Below are 18967 nucleotides of genomic sequence, written 5' to 3' on the forward strand. Positions count from 1 at the left end.
CTGGGTATTTGGTGATGCTGCTAACCAAGACAGAATACAGGAGAAAGTATGGGTTGAGGAAGAAGGAGGCAGCTATAGTTTCAGACATTATGAATGTGAAGAACCCACCGGACATCAGAGGGTAAGCTTCCAGTATGTATTTGGAAGTACCTGATACATTATTTATGCCTTATGTAGTTCCACTAAAGTTGTCCAGTGGGCAGCTTTATGTGTAAATTTAGAATTAATGAGAGACGTTTGAAGTGACAGAGATTTGAGTCGTCAGCATAGAAGAAACCACGACTGGATTAGCTTACAAGGGTTCAAGGGCTTCTCGGCCTATAAAGGAAGCCTTAGAGAAGTAAGAGGAAATTATGAGTGATACCTTAGAACCCAAGAGAGAACAGGGCTCCAAAAAGAAGGAAGTGGTCAAAAGTCAAGAAAAGTTAAAACTGAGACATGGCTATTAAATTTGGCGAGTTGGAAGCTTTGGTGACTCTGGTGAAAAGCTGGGGATGATGTCTGATTTAGAGTAATGGGGAGCACACGAGGCATGGAAGGTAGTGATAATGAAATCGAGACTACTCTTCCAAGGAGCTTGGGCCATGGAAAGGAGAGAAATAATACAGCAAGTACTTAGAGCAGAATTTATGTTCAAGAAAAGGTTTTGTTTTATTAAAAGATCAGGGAGACTTAACTGTGTTTATGGACTGAGTCTCAAGGACCGAAAGGGAGAGAGAAATTGAAGTCATAGGAGAGGGGTTGCAAAGGATGTAGGAGAGGATAAAATTATCCATGGGTAGAAAATACAACCTTAAACAGGAGTTGAGACACCTTCTCCTCTGAGGTCTGAGGAAAAGGAGATTAGGAAAGGTATGGATACAGATAAATATGTCCAGAAGTGAAGTCAGAAAGTGAGAGAATTAGTGCCAGTGGGTCTGTATTTTCTCTTTGAAATAGGGAGAGAGGTTGTTTGCTGCAAGTTAGAGTGGGAGCCTCCAAGAGGATTGTCCAGGAAGCACGGAAGTCCAGTAGAGGTTAGGAACCAGGAAGACCTCTTCTGTTGATATGTGGTTTGGAATCCCCCCACTAGATAGACTTAGGCTGCATGTGGGAACAGAGAAGTCCAGGGGTTTGGTTGATCTGGGACTGGAGTCTTGTTAGTGAGGAGAGAGTGCAAAGATAATAGGGACTAATTGAGATGGTGGCCTGTGGGGTCTGGACTCCAAAGAGAAGAAACTGAAGAAAATGGAGAGGACTGAATGGATTAAGAGAGGTGGAGGAGTCAAGGAAGGTTTGGGAATCTCAGTAAGCTGATGGATGCTTGTAAGATGAATCACAGGATTCAGTCTCAGAAACATTATGTAGAATGAGAAAAGGAATTCAAGATAGTGATAACTTCTGGGGAGAGAGGGATAGGAACAGGGTTGGTGACAGATACACATGGGACTTTAATTCTATCAGTAATGTCTTATGTGTAGAAAAGGATCTGAGAAAATTTGGTAAAAATACTACAATAAAATTTGGTAAGGTTGGATAGTTGGGTAATGAGTAAGGTGAGAGTATATTTTATTCTTCTCTTTTGTCTCTTTAAGAGATTTGGTTTTTTAAAAGAGAAGAGCTGTAGGAGTAAAGAAGGAAAACTAGCCAGGTAGGATTATAATCAGAAGTTACAATCCGATAGTAGATTCTTGAAGTTTAAAATTTCAGAAGTGGACGGTCCTTGCACACAGCGGAACAAGGTCTTGAGGAAAGGAATGTTGGTGTGCTGCCGCCATTTCTTCCGCCTTCAGTTTCTGTGCCTTTCGCAGGGCTTCTGGCAGCGCTGTGTTGGGACAAAGCATCCAGAGGTTCACAACCTCTGTGATCCCATAGGAGCCACTGTGAGGAGGGTCCAGGGAAGAATTTACCATTTTCAGTGGAAAACAAATGGCGGTTACTAGCTATGATGACTTTGTACTTTGGGTCTGACTTGCTGCACCTTTCTGTATAGTAAGACACCAACTGCTTAAAAAATAATCCGTGAGACAGATACGAAGAGGAGCATTTTAAGATGTGCAGTCTCTTTGGAAAAAGGATCAAACTCTTGAACTCAGCATCCTAGATATGTTTGTAAATAAATTCCTGGCATAAATCCTTAAAAAAATAAAATAAAATTTCAGAAGTGGAATGATTTTAGATGATGGTAGCATCCAAGTTTGCCATGTGTGGGTGGGGCTGAAGTGGCGTGGTGCGCATTTGGATTGAGAAGGTCGCAGGACTACAAGCACCGGGTGTTAGATAATTGGTGACGTGAGCATTGACATAACCAAGAATCATGACTTGGTTTGAGATGGACAGGAAAGCTGTGAGCTGGATGCCAAAGTGTTCAATGAGTATGGAAGAGTGACCAGATGATCCATCATGAACAGTGATGAAGGAGAATACTCTCTAAGGTGGCGAAGTCAGTTTGAAGCAATAGAGAAGAGTTTGGGGAAAGGTTTTTCTCTGAAAGAGCTTTCATGCTTCATCTTCCAGGCTCTCAGAAAAAGAGAAGGAACAGATATCTGAGCAATTGAATGCCCTGAATAAGGCTTACCATGACCTTTGTGATGGTTCAGCAAACCAGCTTCAGCAGCTTCAGAGCCAGCTGGCCCAGCAGACAGAACAAAAGGTACTTTTAGTTTTGTCTCCAAATGTTGGAAGGGTACCTTTTGAACGGTATGCAGGCAGCTTTGCTGACTGGGAGTCATGATCACTAGCTTTCCATGACAAGTGTGACTTAATTTTTAACCTCACTGTAGCAGCCATGTGTCTCGTGTTTCTTTACTGGGGTTCCACGATGTGTTGGTCAGTCAAAAATCACTAGAAGGTCCTTACGGCTAACCCGTTAGACCTGGTTCACTGTTGTGTGATCTTCCATTCTGTGGCAGACCACAGTCAAGGAGAACCTAAATGCTATATTATATCTGATCAGAAGGCAATAAGGTTACTCTGTGGCATTGTCACTCAAAAGTTGATAGCCAAGAGTTCTGAATATTGGGAAGTAAAGGCTGTGAACCTCTTCCCCCCATACTTTTTTCCCTGTCTACTACATAAATGAGAAATGTTAATTTCCAAAAGAAACTGGTGGATTAGCTGCACTGACTGAGACACTGGTTCCCCTTACCCATTGTCACCCCATCATGTGACATCTTTACCAGTTCCCTCTCATGTTCATTTCCTGGACCATATGGAAGTTGTTAAGTTTCCTGCTGGTTGTCCTCAGTTCTTCCTGGATACGTGTGGTATATGTAAACTTACCATATTATATACATGTGTCTCTGGGGATATATATGTGTGTTTGCCTGCTTGTTTCCTATGTTGTGAAGCAATGGCCGAATTCCGTGGGGCAGGCCGGAAGTGAAGCTCCTGTGGCAATCAGATTTGGTCTAGATGTTGCTCAAAATGATATTCATACAAAACATGCTTTGACTCTGGTCATGAAATTTGTGCAACGGGAGCTAGAGTTTTAAAGACCACAATGCAAAACCAGCTGTGATTTATTTGAGAGCAGATTTCCAAAAGAACGTGCTGGTTTAACATGCTCTGTGTGAGGTAGCCCACTTCTAATGGCTCATCGCTTCACCATATACGGGAGTACGTGAAGAGTTTTAACAATTGCTTGCTGAGAACATTCAGTTCTCATTTTGAAAGGTTAAAAAAGGGGAGAAGGAGAGAAAGAAAGTCAAGCTGCTGAGCACCACTACATTGAGCATGATGTGTCCCCTGTTACCGTTTGTGTGTTTCATGTGAAGTATTGTTCTGATTAACTGACATCCTTGCTTACAAGTTTCACTAACCCTTTGGAGTTTAAGCACAAATGCACAAAGGGAAAAGAGGACGACCTGTTTGGGGTTCTTTTTTGCAAAAAAACAAACAGTCGCATGCTGGACGCTAACACCAAGCTTACACTGTGTGTGCGATACGGCTGAGCTGCTCCGTAAGGCTCTCTCTCTTATCTGCCCAAGGCACACCCTGCAACCCTGGTAAGTAGAAGCCTTTTATGTTTTCTTTCCTCTTCTCCCTCTTTTTTCTGCTTGTTTAGGTCAGAATGCCCATGTTTGGGGGGCTGAAATGAATTTCTCCGGATATTTCCCAATACAGTGATTCCTGCCTCTCCTCCAATTACGAGGGTGTTAGAAAGAACAGTCTTTTCTCTTTGGTTAGACTCCAGGCCTTTTTTTTCAATACCAGCATTTCTGAGACTCTGTGAACTCACAGAAGAAATTAGAGGCTTCCCCAAAGAATCTTTTCCTTTGTCCTGTTGTCTGCTTCTGCATAGTCTTTACGTGGATTTGTAAAAAGGAATTTTTCATATATTTCAGAGAGTCACATGCCAGCGGGATTTTTCCTTCAATCTATAAAGACTAGCTAACTTGTAGGTTCACGTAGCATAACGTTTACCCTATACACGTTAAACTCCTACATTCTGGGTCAGAAAACAGAGGGAGGATGAAGAATAACACATAATATTTTAAATAGTGCGGAGAATTCTCAGTTATTCCATTATTTGAACAAATACAGTGAGGTGAAGATGCGACCCAGATCTACTTCCTCATTTGCTGTCTGTTCTGCGTCTCCGATAGTGTGCAGCTAATCAAGCTTGAAGTCCTCAGGGCATGTTTTTAAAATCTGGGGGAAATAAGTTAATGATTTTAAGGATTTCCTTACTACTTATCAGCTTATTTGTTTATTCATCAAATATTTCTTTAACTGCTGGTACTAGTCCTGGACATCCACTGGGCAAAGTACCTGCTCTTATGGAGCTTACTTCTCACTGAGACAGAAATGAAATGCATTATATAGGAGGCAAGGAAGTGATTGGCAGTTAACCTCAATAAGATCCTCCATGAATAAGTTGAGTTAAATAAGGATCAAAAAGTAACACTGACTAAAGAGGGATAGATGAAAGCGTGTATAGAAGACGAAGATAATGCTCACTAACAAGAAGTGGAAAGTTGGAGATTAATAAAAGTGATGAAGTGTCCTAAGTGGTAGAACGCTGGAAAGATTTAATTTCCGAATAACATCGTATTGCGATGAAAGGCTTCAAAAGAGGAATTCTTCAGAAGCTGTTTTCAGGCTTTTTTGTGAGGGTAATTTTGACAGTGTGTTAAGGCTTGCCTTATTCTCTGTCGTTAGTACCTAACTCCTGTGTAAGATGCAGCTCTACTGAGCTTATCCTTCCTGCTCTTCCGGATCTGACTGGGGAGGCAGTATAATAGCTTGAGATTTAGAGTAAGATCTTGGTGTAATTCTGGAACTCATTCATTTTGTGACCTTGGACAAGTTACCTAATCTCTCTGTACCTCAGTTTCTTATCTGCAAACTAAAAATTAATTGCTTTCATAGGATTGTTGTGGGGGTGTCAGTGCTTAATAAATATATTAAGTTCCCAACAAGTAGTAGCTGTCGTCATGATGATTGTGCTACCCGTTCTAGCCTGGACTAGAAGAAAAGTTATTAGTGGTTCCAGAGTCAAGTCTGCTTGACTAGTCTGCCAGAGTCAAGTCTGCTTGACTAGTCTGCTCCTTCCTTGACTTGCTACTTCCCAATTCCTAGAGCTAATTTAACTCAGAGCCATTGCCATGGGACACGCTAGCACTGGCCACCAAGAGTATGACCGCTCCAGTTGCTAAACAGCTGCCTGAGTAATATACACAGGGCCATTTACTGAGCTGCACAGCTGTTGCTGGGCTGCTTAAGTCTCTCTTCGAATCCTGTGGACCCATCGCGCTGAACTCATCGGCAGGGAGGTCCTACTTCAAGAGTCTTCTGCGTGGATTGCAAACACTGAGAAGTTTGTTGTATGGGGTTGAATTCTCACTTTGGGGGAGCTGGTATGTGTCTGTAGGAGCCTTTGTGGTGATTTAGTCTTATAAATAGCTGTCCCCTCACTTTCACTGCTTGCTACTTTGTAGAGCTTGTCACTCAGATATGCTTAATGCTACCATCCCTTGAGTAATCTGTGAACTTCTGGCCATGTTAAACATTCTGTAGTTTAGAAAAATTCTTTTTTAGCATTAACACTGCCAGGCTTCAGAATGTTTCCTACAGGTTGGGGCTCATCCAGGCTGGGTTTTTTCTTGTGGTCAGAATTTGATATACTGTAGTTCTTTGAATGATTCTTTTCAACAATTGTGCTTCTCTGATTCAGTGTTCTTTTTCATTTTCTCTTGTAGGGCTGCAGAGCAGTTGCTGGGGTGATTGACCTAGGCACAGTGGAGATATTTCCCATCTTCAGAGCCATGCAAAAGGGCCTCATTGACCAAGACACAGGCCTTGTGCTCCTGGAATCCCAGGTTATCATGTCTGGCCTCATTGCCCCTGAGACCAGTGAAAAGCTGGCTTTGGAGGAGGGCCTAGCCAGAAACCTCATTAATCCCCAGATGTACCGGCAGCTCCAGGAACTAGAGGATGCCCTGTCCTTAATCAGCAGGCTTACTGAGAACAAAGGCCCTCTTTCTGTGGTGGAAGCAATTGAAAAGAAAATAATCAATGAGAAAGTTGGACTGAAAATCTTAGAAGCTCACCTGGCAACTGGAGGTTTCAGTCTCCCCCCTGATGAGAACTGTATTAACCTAGAGGAGGCTTTTCACCAAGGCCTCATTTCTGCTTGGCTTTACTCAGTGTTAGAGTCTCACCTGAGATCATCCAAGAACCTGATAGACCCAAACACAGCTGAGAAAATCGGTTTACTGGATCTGATGAGGAGATGTATTGTCTCCCAGGAATCAGGGTTGAAATTGCTGCCTGTCAAGCAATTGGCAGGGGGAATGGTGAGCTTGAAATCAGGCCGGAAGGTTAGCATTTTCCGTGCAGTTCAGGAAGGGCTCATAGATAGGCAGGTCACTGTCCGGGTGCTGGAAGCTCAGCTTTTTGCTGGAGGCATAGTAGATCCAAGAACAGGACACAGACTTACAGTGGGAGAGGCTGTGAGACATAATTTGATTGACCAAGATATGGCCTGTGCTCTTCTCATAAGGCAGCTTCAGACAGGAGGCATCATAGACACTGTCACTGGGCATAGGCTGACAGTAGATGAAGCAGTGAGCAATGATCTAATAGCTGCTAAGATTGCACTTGTGATTCTGGAGTCCCTTTGGTCATTCATGGGGTTGCTATGGCCCGAGTCCGGAGAGATTCTCCCAATTACAGATGCCCTGGAACAAGGTATTGTGTCTACTGAACTAGCCCATAAAATCCTTAGTGGCCGACAGCATATTAAAGCCCTATTTCTACCAGCAACCACAGAGATTTGGTCCTGGAAAAAAGCAGTAGAAAATGGTATGTTAGACAAAGATCTTGCCAATAACTTGAAGTCAATTTGTATCCCCGATGTGATGCCCCACATGCAATTAGCAGACTCTTTAGAACGAAGCAAACTGAACACGAATCCTGGAGCGGCAGGTGTGCTGTGTAGCAAGGGCCAAACTGAGGGCATCGCAAGCCATAACGAGAAGCTGCTGTTTCATCTGATGACTCACAGCTATATTAATGTGCGGGATGGACAGAGGCTGCTCCTGTTGGACAATGAGCTGATAGAGGCACTAACAGCAAGAGGTGATCAAGCCGGTCCTCCAGAAGTGTTTGGAAGTGGGCACCAGAGACTAGATGCTCCTGAGAAATTACAAGAATCGGTGAATGTGAAAATCACAGAAACTTTCTGTGATGGGCTGACTGTGAGGCCACATGAGTTCCAGCTTTCTTCTCAGAACAAAGAAGATCCTGATCAGGCAAATTGCACTGAAGCAAAAGGCAAAAAGACCATTGTAGAAACAGAAGAGAACACCAAAAGGGACCTGTTTGTAGGGCAACAAAAAGTGGGAAATCCAAATGTTGATACTTTGAAGGTCATAGATAAAGTCAAGTCAGAGTTTAAAAGGCAGTTGTTAGATACCAAAAAGGAAGACCAAATAGAAGTGTCTACCAGAGAAAATGTCAACAAAGGATTTCTCCTTATGGTACCTCCTGAGGAAGCAGAAGATGTGACTTTGGTGGAGGACAAAGATCCTTTTCCTGTTGAGTCACCAAAGGAAGAATGGCAGACTCTCAGAAAGACTTCCTTTATGTGTCAGAAAGAACAAGCAGACACACTTGAAACTGAATATACTCTAGGTGAAACTGGAAGACCTCTCATAAAACCCCAAAGCAAAAAGTCACAATTTCAGGTAGAGAAAGCTCTAGTTTTAGAATCGGAACTAAAGTCTGAAAAGGATAAGAATATTCATCTGGGCAGAAAGAAAGCATTAAATAAGACTTGTTTGGGTAGGGATGACCATAAACAAAGCCCAGAAGGACACAGCATGGCAGGTGGTGGTATGAGGTTGTTAGAAAAGACAGACACGGAAGCTAATGGCAGTGAAACTTCCCTGTCATGCAGTCATCCTTCAGAGTTGCTTGAAGAAGCTACCTTAAATATATTATCTACACAATTACTAGAGGGCGGTATCTTTCATGAACAGACAGGTCAAAAGCTCTTACTAAATGAAGCAGTAGCCCGAGGCCTTGTGCCTAGTCACACTGCTGTGAAACTTTTGGGAAAGCTGAACATGTTTCGGGGCTTCTTTGACTCTCAGACCTGCGAGTCTTTGAAAACTGAAGAAGTCATTGATGAAGGTCTAATGGATGAGAAATTGTTACGCAATGTCCTCATGGCAGACAAAGCTATAAGTGGTGTCTTAGACCCTCGTACCCACACACTCTGCTCTGTGAAGGAAGCAGTTGCCATTGGACTTCTTGACACACAAACAGCCACCAGAATTTTAGAGGGGCAGGTGGTGACTGGTGGAATTGTTGACCTGAAACGAGGCAAAAAGGTTTCAGTAACTTTGGCCTCAAATCTTGGCTTGGTGGACAGTGCTGACCAGACAGAGCTTATAAATCTGGAGAAAGCTTCTAAAGGCAGAGATGCTGAAAAAGCAGTTAGAGAGAGATTAATTAGCTTACAATTGGAAACAACTGGAATTATGGACCCTGACAGCAAAGCCCCTTTAACAGTTGTGCAGTCCATTGACAGAGGGCTTTTGGAGAGGGATGAGGCCATGCAGTTGTTGACAAAGCAGGTGGTAGATGGAGGTATCATTCACCATATATCTGGGATGAGACTTTCTGTTGATAGTGCCTTTAAACATGGCATTATTGATGAAGATTTAGCCGAGCAGCTCAAAAAAGTTGAGAGCTTAAGCCTCCATCAGTTCTCTCATCCTGAAACAAAGGAAACTATTTCCCTCTCTGAAGCCATAAAATTAGATCTTGTTACCCCAGACTTGAAGAGAGAAATCCAAGAAATTCAGGCCTTGACTGGAAGCTTTATAGGTCTCATTTCTGGCCAGAGATTGACCTTGGCAGAAGCTGAAAAAGAAGGACTCTTAACTAATAAAGAAATGTTATCTTCAGGAATGATGAATGGGATTATAGATCCTGAGAATTACAGCATTGTTCCCTATGCAGAATTAGTAAAAAAGTGTAAGATTGATATTGAATCTGGACAGAGGTATCTAGAAGTAATCCCCTTCTCAGACATTAAAGATGGAGCAAGTGACAAAGTACTTACATTGTCTCAAGCAATTCAGCTTGGAAAAGTAGATTTTGCAGCTACACTGAAGGTTCTGGAAGCTCAGGCAAATGCTGGAGGAATTATAGACACTGCCACGGGGGAAAGATTGACATTGGCATCAGCTTTGGAACAGAAATTAGTGGATGAAAGCATGGTCCGAATTATTGCATCCCGTCAGGTGTTAGATGGAGGAATTATTGACATATTTAATAATCAGAGAGTAACTTTAAAGGAAGCTATTGAGAAAAGACTTATTAGCCCTGAACTGGCAACTATAATCCAAGTAGATACCTTCGAGTCCTGTGATCACCAGGCTCAGAGTGAAAAGCAAGATGGAATTGAAGTATGTGAACTAAAGAAAGAATTTCTAAGAAAGGAAATGTTAATTGCTTGCAGTCAGACTGCTGTAATGAGTTGTGGTAAAGGAGAAAGTGAGAAATTATTTCAAATTGAAAACCAATCTGCACAGAAAAAGGTTAAAGTGAGAGTTTCTAATGGGGAACAGGCAAAAAAGAGCAGGGAAATCTCATTAAAGGAATTGGAATGCAAGGGTCAGGTTAGGAGATCTTCTCGAGGTGCTAAAGAATCTTTCAGTGTCATAATTTCTAGTGATGGTAAAGGTAAATCATTGGGCCAAAGTTCAGTGACACACCCTCGCTCAGAAATTTGTGATTTGAACCCCAAAGAGGTGGCTTATAATACCATGGAAAAAAATACAAATGAAGAGCAAGAAAAAATAGTGGCACAGACAGAAATTATTTCTCAAATGAAACAGTTTATATCAGGTCTAGATTCTAAAGAAATAAGGGAAAACCAAGGAGAAGTTATTTCAGAAGTACAAGAATCAAATTGTGAAACTCCGGGCAAATTGCCTAGTCCGCAGGTTATGCAGAAACCAGTGAAAACCAGGGAGAAAGGTAAGAGAGGAAAGAGGGAGATGACTGTAGAAGAAAGTGTCAAAACACGCCAACCAGCAGTTCTTTCAGAAGAAAAGCTGAATCAGGAAACTGCCATTAGAGATGACCATGACTCTAATATAGAGAGTCAGCCTGTGGAAATAACTATAAGTGAAAAAGAGAAAGAAACTGATGGGGAGCTGGGATTTTCTGTTGTTGGTGAAGCTGAAGATTCTTCTTCCCAAATGATACCCAAAGGAATTTCTGTAAGAAATCAAGATGCTTTAACATTCTTCAACTCTAATCAGGTCAGTGAAGGAGATGTGAAAAATTTAAGCCTCTGCTTGACTTTAAAACCAGAAGAAAATTTATCTCAAGAAGTTACTGTTGGGACCCAGAGTGAAATACTCTCTTCTTTAATCCCACAACCTGAAGGATTGTGCTACCAGGAACCAGTTGGAGAAGCCCAAGTTGCAGACACATCCCCAATTTTCACAACAGAGAAGTCTTTCCAAGGAACCACCAGACAGGAGACCAATTATCATCAAGATTCTTGTGTTACTTTTAAGATTAGGGAAACCAAAGATCTGACTTTCTTATCTAACGAAAGTAAAGAAAAATCATACCAAGAAGTACCTTTTGACTCAACAAGCGCTGTTAAATTGGAAGAAATTAGAGTAGGCTCCAAAGATGTCAGTTATTTGGAATTCGCAGACAGAAAGGACCTTCATCCTCAGGACAGCAAAAGTGATGGTGAACGTTGCGGAATTCTTGAATCTAAAATAGTAACAACTCAGGAAATAACGGGGGAGAAATTTCTAAAACTGTCAATCCCTATAGTTACAGGTGCAGAAGCAGGGTCCTTTGAAGGCATAGTGACTCAGGGAGTTCCCAGAGTTTCAGTGTCTCTTCTCCCAGAGAAACTGTCCAAAGATGTATCTCGAAAAGAGAGTACAGGACAAGAGGATGCCACCATTAGTCCTATTCCAGAAACCCGTGAAGAAGAGATGGTACCCCTAATATCATACCCCACAATGAAGATGGATGAGAAAACACCACAGGAGAAACTCAGAAAGAGCTCAGAGCCTGGCAGTGAACAAACCCCCTTCATGACTGCACCGGGGGGAACGAGTGTGAACCCGGAGCCCTTCAGGGCTACCAAAGTAAGTTACCCAATGGTGTGTTTGTGTGTGTGTATCTGTTATAGCTAATTTCATGCTAAGACTCTTGACAAGATACTGAGTTTTCATGTGTATAACTGTATACACTTCAGGGCACTAGATGATTCTCTAAGATATAACTTAGTTCATCATCATCTGTTTGTAACATAGTTGTTGGAAAATTAGGCAGTGGCTCTGAATGTCTTTCTGAAATTTGCAAGGGTTTTAAGTTAGACACTAACATTGAAGCTAATTTAAAATACTGAGGCTATGGTACCTGAAATCAGAATAGGTTTTGGAAGTTTCGCTAAAATGATGCTTATAGATTGATAATTTTGAGCTTCTGCTCCCTGAGGAAATAGAATAAAATCACTTTTTTGTCTATTGATTTGAGACAGTTTAGACAAAATAACATATTTTATTTCATTCCACCCAACGTGTAGTAAAAATTTCTATTCTATTCTAAGACCCTGCCTGCTTAAAAAGCAGACTTAAAGGAGTATGTCAGATTTGAGTGAGTTTTCTTTTTGGCTCCACAGAATGTATTTAACCGGCAGCTCTGCCTAGAACATGATGAGAAGTTGGTATCCTATCTGTCTCTATTACGAGACATTGAAATGAGGACCAAACAAATTCAACCTCTAGAGCTAAATCTGGCAGAGCTACAGGATCTGCTGTGTCAGGCCAAGGTAGGTTCCCAGAGACTTCCTCCAGGCCCATCAGCGTGGAGAAAATAAAGACTATTCAGGAAGAAAAACATGTTCAAAAACACTACCATTTAATGGACAAAAAATAGATTGGAAAAGTGTAACTAGAGATCTATGAAGAACACCAGGGAGTACTAGTCTCACAAAAGCCAAAGCAGAAGAGACTCAAGGGAGGAGTAGTCGGCAGTGTTAAATGCAGTAGGGAGACCGAGTACAGTGAGGACTAAAAGGGGGTTTAGTGCCTGAGAGTTGCTGGGGACCTTGATAAGAACAGTTACAGTGGAGTCATGGGATATAAACTAGGTTGCATTGAGAATAAACGGGAGGTTGGAAGGTGTGGACAATTAATGTATGTCATTCTTTCCAGAAGCTTGATAGTGCAGGCAAGGGAAGAGAGGTAGAACACTAGCTAGAGGAGATGGACTAAAAGAGGAACGTTTTGAGTGAATTTTTAGGCTGAGGAGAAAGAACCAATAGAAAAGGAGAATTTGAAGTTAGAGGAGAGAGGAAGTACTGACTGGTGGAATGAGGTCCCTGAGGACATGGAAAGACATAGACTTAAGACAGCCTTGAGCGGGAGGAGGAATAGCTCTTCGACTGAAATTGGAGGCTGAGAGTTGTCACAGGATTGGAGCCACGATGAGGACAGAGATTGTAGAGGTTTACCAGTTCTCTCAGTATCTAGAGTATGGCCTTGGGCAGGGGGGCTGAAGGGGAAATGAGGATGATGCCCAGAACAACTACCAAGCTCTTCCACAGCTGGTTTCTGGCTTCTCTACTGAGGAGTAGCTGAGTGGGAAAGCTGGCTTGGGATATTTTTATATGCATTGGTTCTGTTCCCTTGGGCTTTGGAGTGGAAGACTTGTCCTTTGATTGACTTATATTGCATAACATTATTTAAAGCATAATGACACATATACAAAATAACATATACTTCTGCTCTGTTCTTGGAGAGGCAGCAAGTTGTAGTGCGAGGAGCATTGCACTGAGTCAGAAAACCTGAATCCAAGTCTTGGCTCTCTTGCTTACCAGGTGGGCGACCTCAGGGGAAAACAAATTCACATTTTTAAGCACTAAGGCATCTCTACTGTAAATCCAGGATAATAATATCTACTCTGCCTACTTCAAGAATTATTGTGAGAACCAAATAAACTAGTGAATGTCTATAAAAACACTTTATAAACCCTAAAGCCTGGGTAGGCTTGAGGTGACAGAAAAATGTGTTCACAGCTGATTCCTAGACAGCAAGATTTCTAGTCTTGATTTTGGAGGTAACTCCACTGTATGCCTTCAGGTGGTAGACAGGGAGCTAAAGGATCTGTCCACGGTGGTGAGTCAGGAACTGGAATGTGTGAATCAGATTATCATCAGCCAGCCTCAGGAAGTCCCAGCTCAACTGTTGAAGGCTCTAGAAAAAGATGCCAAGAATCTTCAAAAGTCCCTCAGCTCTGTGAGTGACACCTGGGGTTCCAGACTACTCCACCTCCAGAATGCTGCAGAAGTAAAAAAGGTAGCTTCTTGTTTTTATTCACAAAGGCTCACAAACTCTGGGTAGGCTTGGAGAATTTTATTATCTAATTTGCCATTTATTTCTTAGACTAGAGTTTTAAATCAGTATGAACAGCTAGAAGGCAAACTTCAAGATCTAAGAGCCTGGGTTGGCAATACCCATCTTATTCTGAACAACAAGGAGCATGTCGATGAAACAGATGCCATCGACAGCCTGAGTCACCATCTCCAACAGTGTGAGGTAAGCACTCCACCGGTTCTCGAGCATGTTTCATTTGTCCTTTTGAGTTTTTATCAATTTTATTTCTCTGCTAGGCAAACTGGTGTCTGTACTTGCCTTTCTTAGAAAGTCTGACTTTCCATTTGAGAAAGTCAGCTACATTTAGTTTTTTGTTTTTTGTTTTTTTGCGGTACGTGGGCCTCTCACTGTTGTGGCCTCTCCCATTGCGGAGCACAGGCTCTGGACACGTAGGCTCAGCGGCCATGGCTCATGGGCCCAACTGCTCCGCGGCATGTGGGATCTTCCCAGACCGGGGCATGAACCTGTGTCCCCTGCATCGGCAGGCGGACTCTCAACCACTGTGCCACCAGGGAAGCCCCCATGACTCTTTGAATTATGGTTTTCTCAGGGTATATGCCCCGTAGTGGGATTGCTGGGTCATATGGTTGTTCTGTTTTTAGTTTTCTAAGAACCTCCATACTGTTCTACATAGTGGCTGTATCAATTTACATTCCCACCAACAGTGCAAGAGGGTTCACTTTTCTCTATACCCTCTCCAGCATTTACTGTTTGTGGATTTTTTGATGATGGCCTTTCTGACTGGTGTGAGGTGATATCTCATTGTAGTTTTGATTTGCATTTCTCTAATGATTAGTGATGTGAACATTCTTTCATGTGTTTGCTGGCAATCTGTATATCTTCTTTGGAGAAGTGTCTAGGTCTTCTGCCCATTTTTGGATTGGGTTGTTTGTTTTTTTGATATTGAGCTGCAGGAGCTGTATATTTTGGAGATTAATCCTTTGTCAGTTGCTTCGTTTGCAAATATTTTCTCCCATTCTGAGGGTTGTCTTTTCATCTTGTTTGTGGTTTCTTTTGCTGTGCAAAAGCTTTTAAGTTTCATTAGGTCCCATGTGTTTATTTTCGTTTTTATTTCCATTTCTCTAGGAAGGTGGGTCAAAAAGGATCTTGCTGTGATTTATGTCTTAGAGTGTTCTGCCTATGTTTTCCTCTCACACACCAGCTTTGATCAGTGAGCTAGAGCATGGATTTGCAAACTTTTTCTATAAAGGGTTAGATAGTAAATATTTTAGGCCTTGCAGGTGACCTGTTTCTGTGGCAGCCATTCAGCTCTACTGTTGAAACATGAAAGCAGCCATAGACATGTGGACATGTTACAATAAAACTTTATTTACGGGCTTCCCTGGTAGCGCAGTGGTTGAGAATCTGCCTGCCAATGCAGGGGCCATGGGTTGGAGCCCTGGTCTGGGAAGATCCCACATGCTGCAGAGCATCTGGGCCCGTGAGCCACAACTACTGAGCCTGCGCGTCTGGAGCCTGTGCTCCACAACAAGAGAGGCTGCGATAGTGAGAGGCCCGTGCACCACGATGAAGAGTGGCCCCCGCTCACCGCAACTAGAGAAAGCCCTCGCACAGAAACAAAGACCCAACACAGCCAAAAATAAATTAAAAAAAAAAGTGAAGTTGGAAAATATGAACTTATTTTAAAAAAAAAAAAACTTTATTTACAAAAACAGGTGGCAGGCAGATTTGGCTCGGGGACTGCAGATTGCCGACCTCTGATCTCAAGAGATGGTTTTCTTTTTGTCCAACTCCAAGTTACGTGATTCTTTTTATAAGTCAGTGAGAGAAGGTTAAAGATTCTGAGATACATATGAGCCGAGGATTCTCTCCCCCATCCCCACTTCCAACATTGTTATTTCTTTTGGTTATACTTAAAGTAATATCAGGTGATACTCACGTTGTTTTATCCATGGTCTGCCATAGATATTCCTCTCCTAAAACTCTTTCTAAAGTCAGAGCAGAACTAGAGATGTTCCCTCCTATTCCATCTTCTTCATTTTCCCCAGTCTTAGGAGATACAGACCTAAATGTTGTCTGTGGTCAGGCTTCCTTGTATGCAAGCTCGTCCCTCTTTATCTTGCAAGAGTTGGCCTGCCGCCTTCTTTCATAGCCTTTTATCCATATATACCATTGGAGGAATGAGTAGCAGACTTTATCTGTTCACGGGCAGAGTACTAAAAGAAGCAAGGGTGAGAAAAATTTCTAAGATACAGTGTGAGATATGAAAACAGAGCATCTCATGCATTGGGATCCTTGCCTAGTTATACCTTATACAAATTCTGTTATAGAAAGAGAGCCACAGCCTAAGCCTCATTTTCCTTAGTGACAGTTTCCCAAATCCATGTGTTCACACATGAAGGAAGTATAGTCTTGTGATAAATATCTGGAAGCCCTCCTCCCAGCCTGCTTTTCAAGATTGCTGACTATGCTCAATTTCAAAGTGATAGATGTGTAGATATCTTACTTGTTTCTATGTTTTTTATTGCATCCAGTGTAACATAGTTGATGATCACTAAATGTTTGTGGGAAAATTGCATGCTTTTTAATTGTCTGAAAACAGATAAATTCTAGTGTTTAGGCAGTTTTCTACTGCTTTAAAGCAATATAACTATTATATAAGAAAGTCTGACTGTAATCCTTTACAGTTTTAAAATGTGTAAGCAACATTATTTACTCTAAAAGTCAAATTTCAGTGAACCAAAAATAAATTGAATATTTTCTCACTTCTGGCCTACCAGGTACTAGGGCTAGACAAATACAAATAGGTATTTGAATCTAAGAAAATACAATTAGACAGATATATCTCAGACCAGAAATTCATGTTATACTTTCCAAAACTTAAAAAAATACATTTTTTCACAGACACCTGGGATTAGCTGTACTGTAATTCTGTTATTATAAATAATTGAAAGCTTAGTGCATTTAGAAATCAAGGGCTAGTAAAGAAAACCTAACTGTAATATGCGAGGGGTTTGGAGAGGCCAGAAGTGAGAGAGACTTCGGTTTGGCCCTAGAAATTATCAGTGTCAGTTATAAAAATGCAAGAAATTAACCTCTGTTTGATCATGTTGATTCTTTGATTAGAACCAACAGCTTCTGCTTCTACAGAGAATAAGAAGTTTCTTTTTTCTTTTTCTTCCTTTCCCCACTTACCTTAGGATTTGAAACAGCCCATGGCTGAGAGGAAATCTCAGCTGGATGCACTTGCCTTTGATATTCAGTTCTTTATCTCCGAGCACGCCCAGGACTTGCCTCCTCAGCAGAACCGACAGATGCTAAGGCTTCTGAATGAACTGCAGAGGTCCTTCCAGGACCATGTGGAACGGACCACAGCCCAGGTGGATGCCTTGCAGGGCCGTCTTCAACAGATGGAGCAGGCAGCCCGGCTTAAGGTCAGGCTGAACCAGAAGCTGGGCTCAGTTGGTCTCTGGGATGTCCTCTATCTTTGGGTTTTCTGGCCAGAGTCCATTTGTCATGATTCCAGGAGCCTGCGTTTACCAGTTTTTGATTGGTTCAGGCCAGTTTGGTTCTGGTCCAGGAGGCAGCTCTTCTGGCCGTTTTTCTTGCTGTGTTTTTGGTTTTATGTGTGTGTGTGTGAGAGAGAGAATACGTGTGTTTACGTGTGTATGCATGTGCAAGCGTTTTCTTTTTAGTGAGACTCTACTGTCACTGTCTCTGACTTTCAAATGAAAATTTTATCCCTAGCCCTTATTTCTCCTCCTCTCTCCCTCAGTATTCTTTTGAGGACTGTTAGGAACATTTAGGTACTCTGAGCTCTTGAGAAGAATGGTCCTGAAATCAGTTTTATTCTGGGGCTTTTCAAATGATTAACAGTAAGATTCCTTGACCACCTTCAAACAGCTGACAAAAAGATTTTTATCAGAATCATATTAATTTTTTAGCACATTTGAAATTATTATTTTCTAGCACCGTTCTTTACACTCTTGTGCCCAGTGCTTATTCAGTTATTGGAAAACGGTGTGTAGAAGCACTCTTGATACATTCTGGGGGGTGGGGGGAAACAACTAATCATCTCACCACCTTCTATCACAAGCCTCTTCTTGCAGGACTCAACATAATTGCATTAATGGTAACATCATAACCGTATAATACCAAGAATGATGCTTATGCCATTTCTGCTGTTTGAATAATAAGTTGGAATTCAGCAAGATGATACTAGAATTGTCCTTGTCACCAGCAAAACTATCTCAGGGTCTCTTTTATTAAATATTGTACAAAGTAGAATTGAGCTTTTGAGTCAGGCTTAAAGGGTATTAAAGGCTTAAAGTCAAGTCTGTATGTCCCTTATTACTGCTTAGTTGTTTCAGCTCTATTGAATTTGAAGTAAAATACTAGGTTACCTTCCATATCTGGAAATTTGCAGTGTCCTCACTTGGGAATCTATATAGCCTGGTGTAGCTTATGGATAATTAACGAAATAGCATTGGTCTGGGCCACCTTAAGATAATAACAGCCCGCATCCAGGATAGGCTCCTGAGCTGCAGACGGTGATACAGTTGCATGTGAACATTCTCTCTAAGTGTGTAATTAATTCCACAATGTTTATTAACCTTGTTATTGTCAGAAATGCTCTGCTTCTCTCTATATTTGCCCTGAATGCATGTGTATGTCTGTGTGTTAACTTGTTTGCTTTGCTTTTTTCAGATTCAGTCTGCACCCATCCTAACCCATGAAGATCCTGTTTTACAGCTGAAGAACTCTTAGGAGTTCTCTTCCAGAGCCCTTCTATTTGTCCTAAAGAGGGGGAGAGAGGGCCAATTTGGGCACCTGTTTGTAAGTGCAGGTGACTAAAACACCATCAGAAGGTAGAAAACGGTTCTAGAAGGATGGTCAGGAGAACACATCATGCTCAATTGCTCAATCAGGTGCTTCAGTGTCATGCGACTGAGAGGTCTGGAGAAAGGATCAGGCACAGAAGCGTACTCCCTCCTCCCCTTGGGCTGGCTTTTCTCTTGGGTAATGGTATAGACACCTGAAGGACTGAGCCCGTTGCTATTCTGGGGCAGTTCCCTTCTCAAAATAGCCAAGCCCTT

General features: G+C 41.9%; 1 protein-coding gene and 1 pseudogene across 1 annotated transcript in view; both read left to right on the forward strand.

Annotated features, from left to right (window-relative positions):
• MACF1 (microtubule actin crosslinking factor 1) overlaps positions 1–18967 on the forward strand; it is a 240964-nt gene that overhangs the window by 105093 nt on the left and 116904 nt on the right. Inside the window, 1 exon segment of the mRNA XM_032613193.1 lies at positions 2497–2632. Coding sequence (XP_032469084.1) covers positions 2497–2632 — 136 coding nt within the window.
• On the forward strand, positions 15–2094 carry LOC116757675 (annotated as a pseudogene).

The sequence above is a fragment of the Phocoena sinus genome, chromosome 1, assembly GCF_008692025.1.
Source record: "Phocoena sinus isolate mPhoSin1 chromosome 1, mPhoSin1.pri, whole genome shotgun sequence".
NCBI lineage: Eukaryota > Metazoa > Chordata > Mammalia > Artiodactyla > Phocoenidae > Phocoena > Phocoena sinus.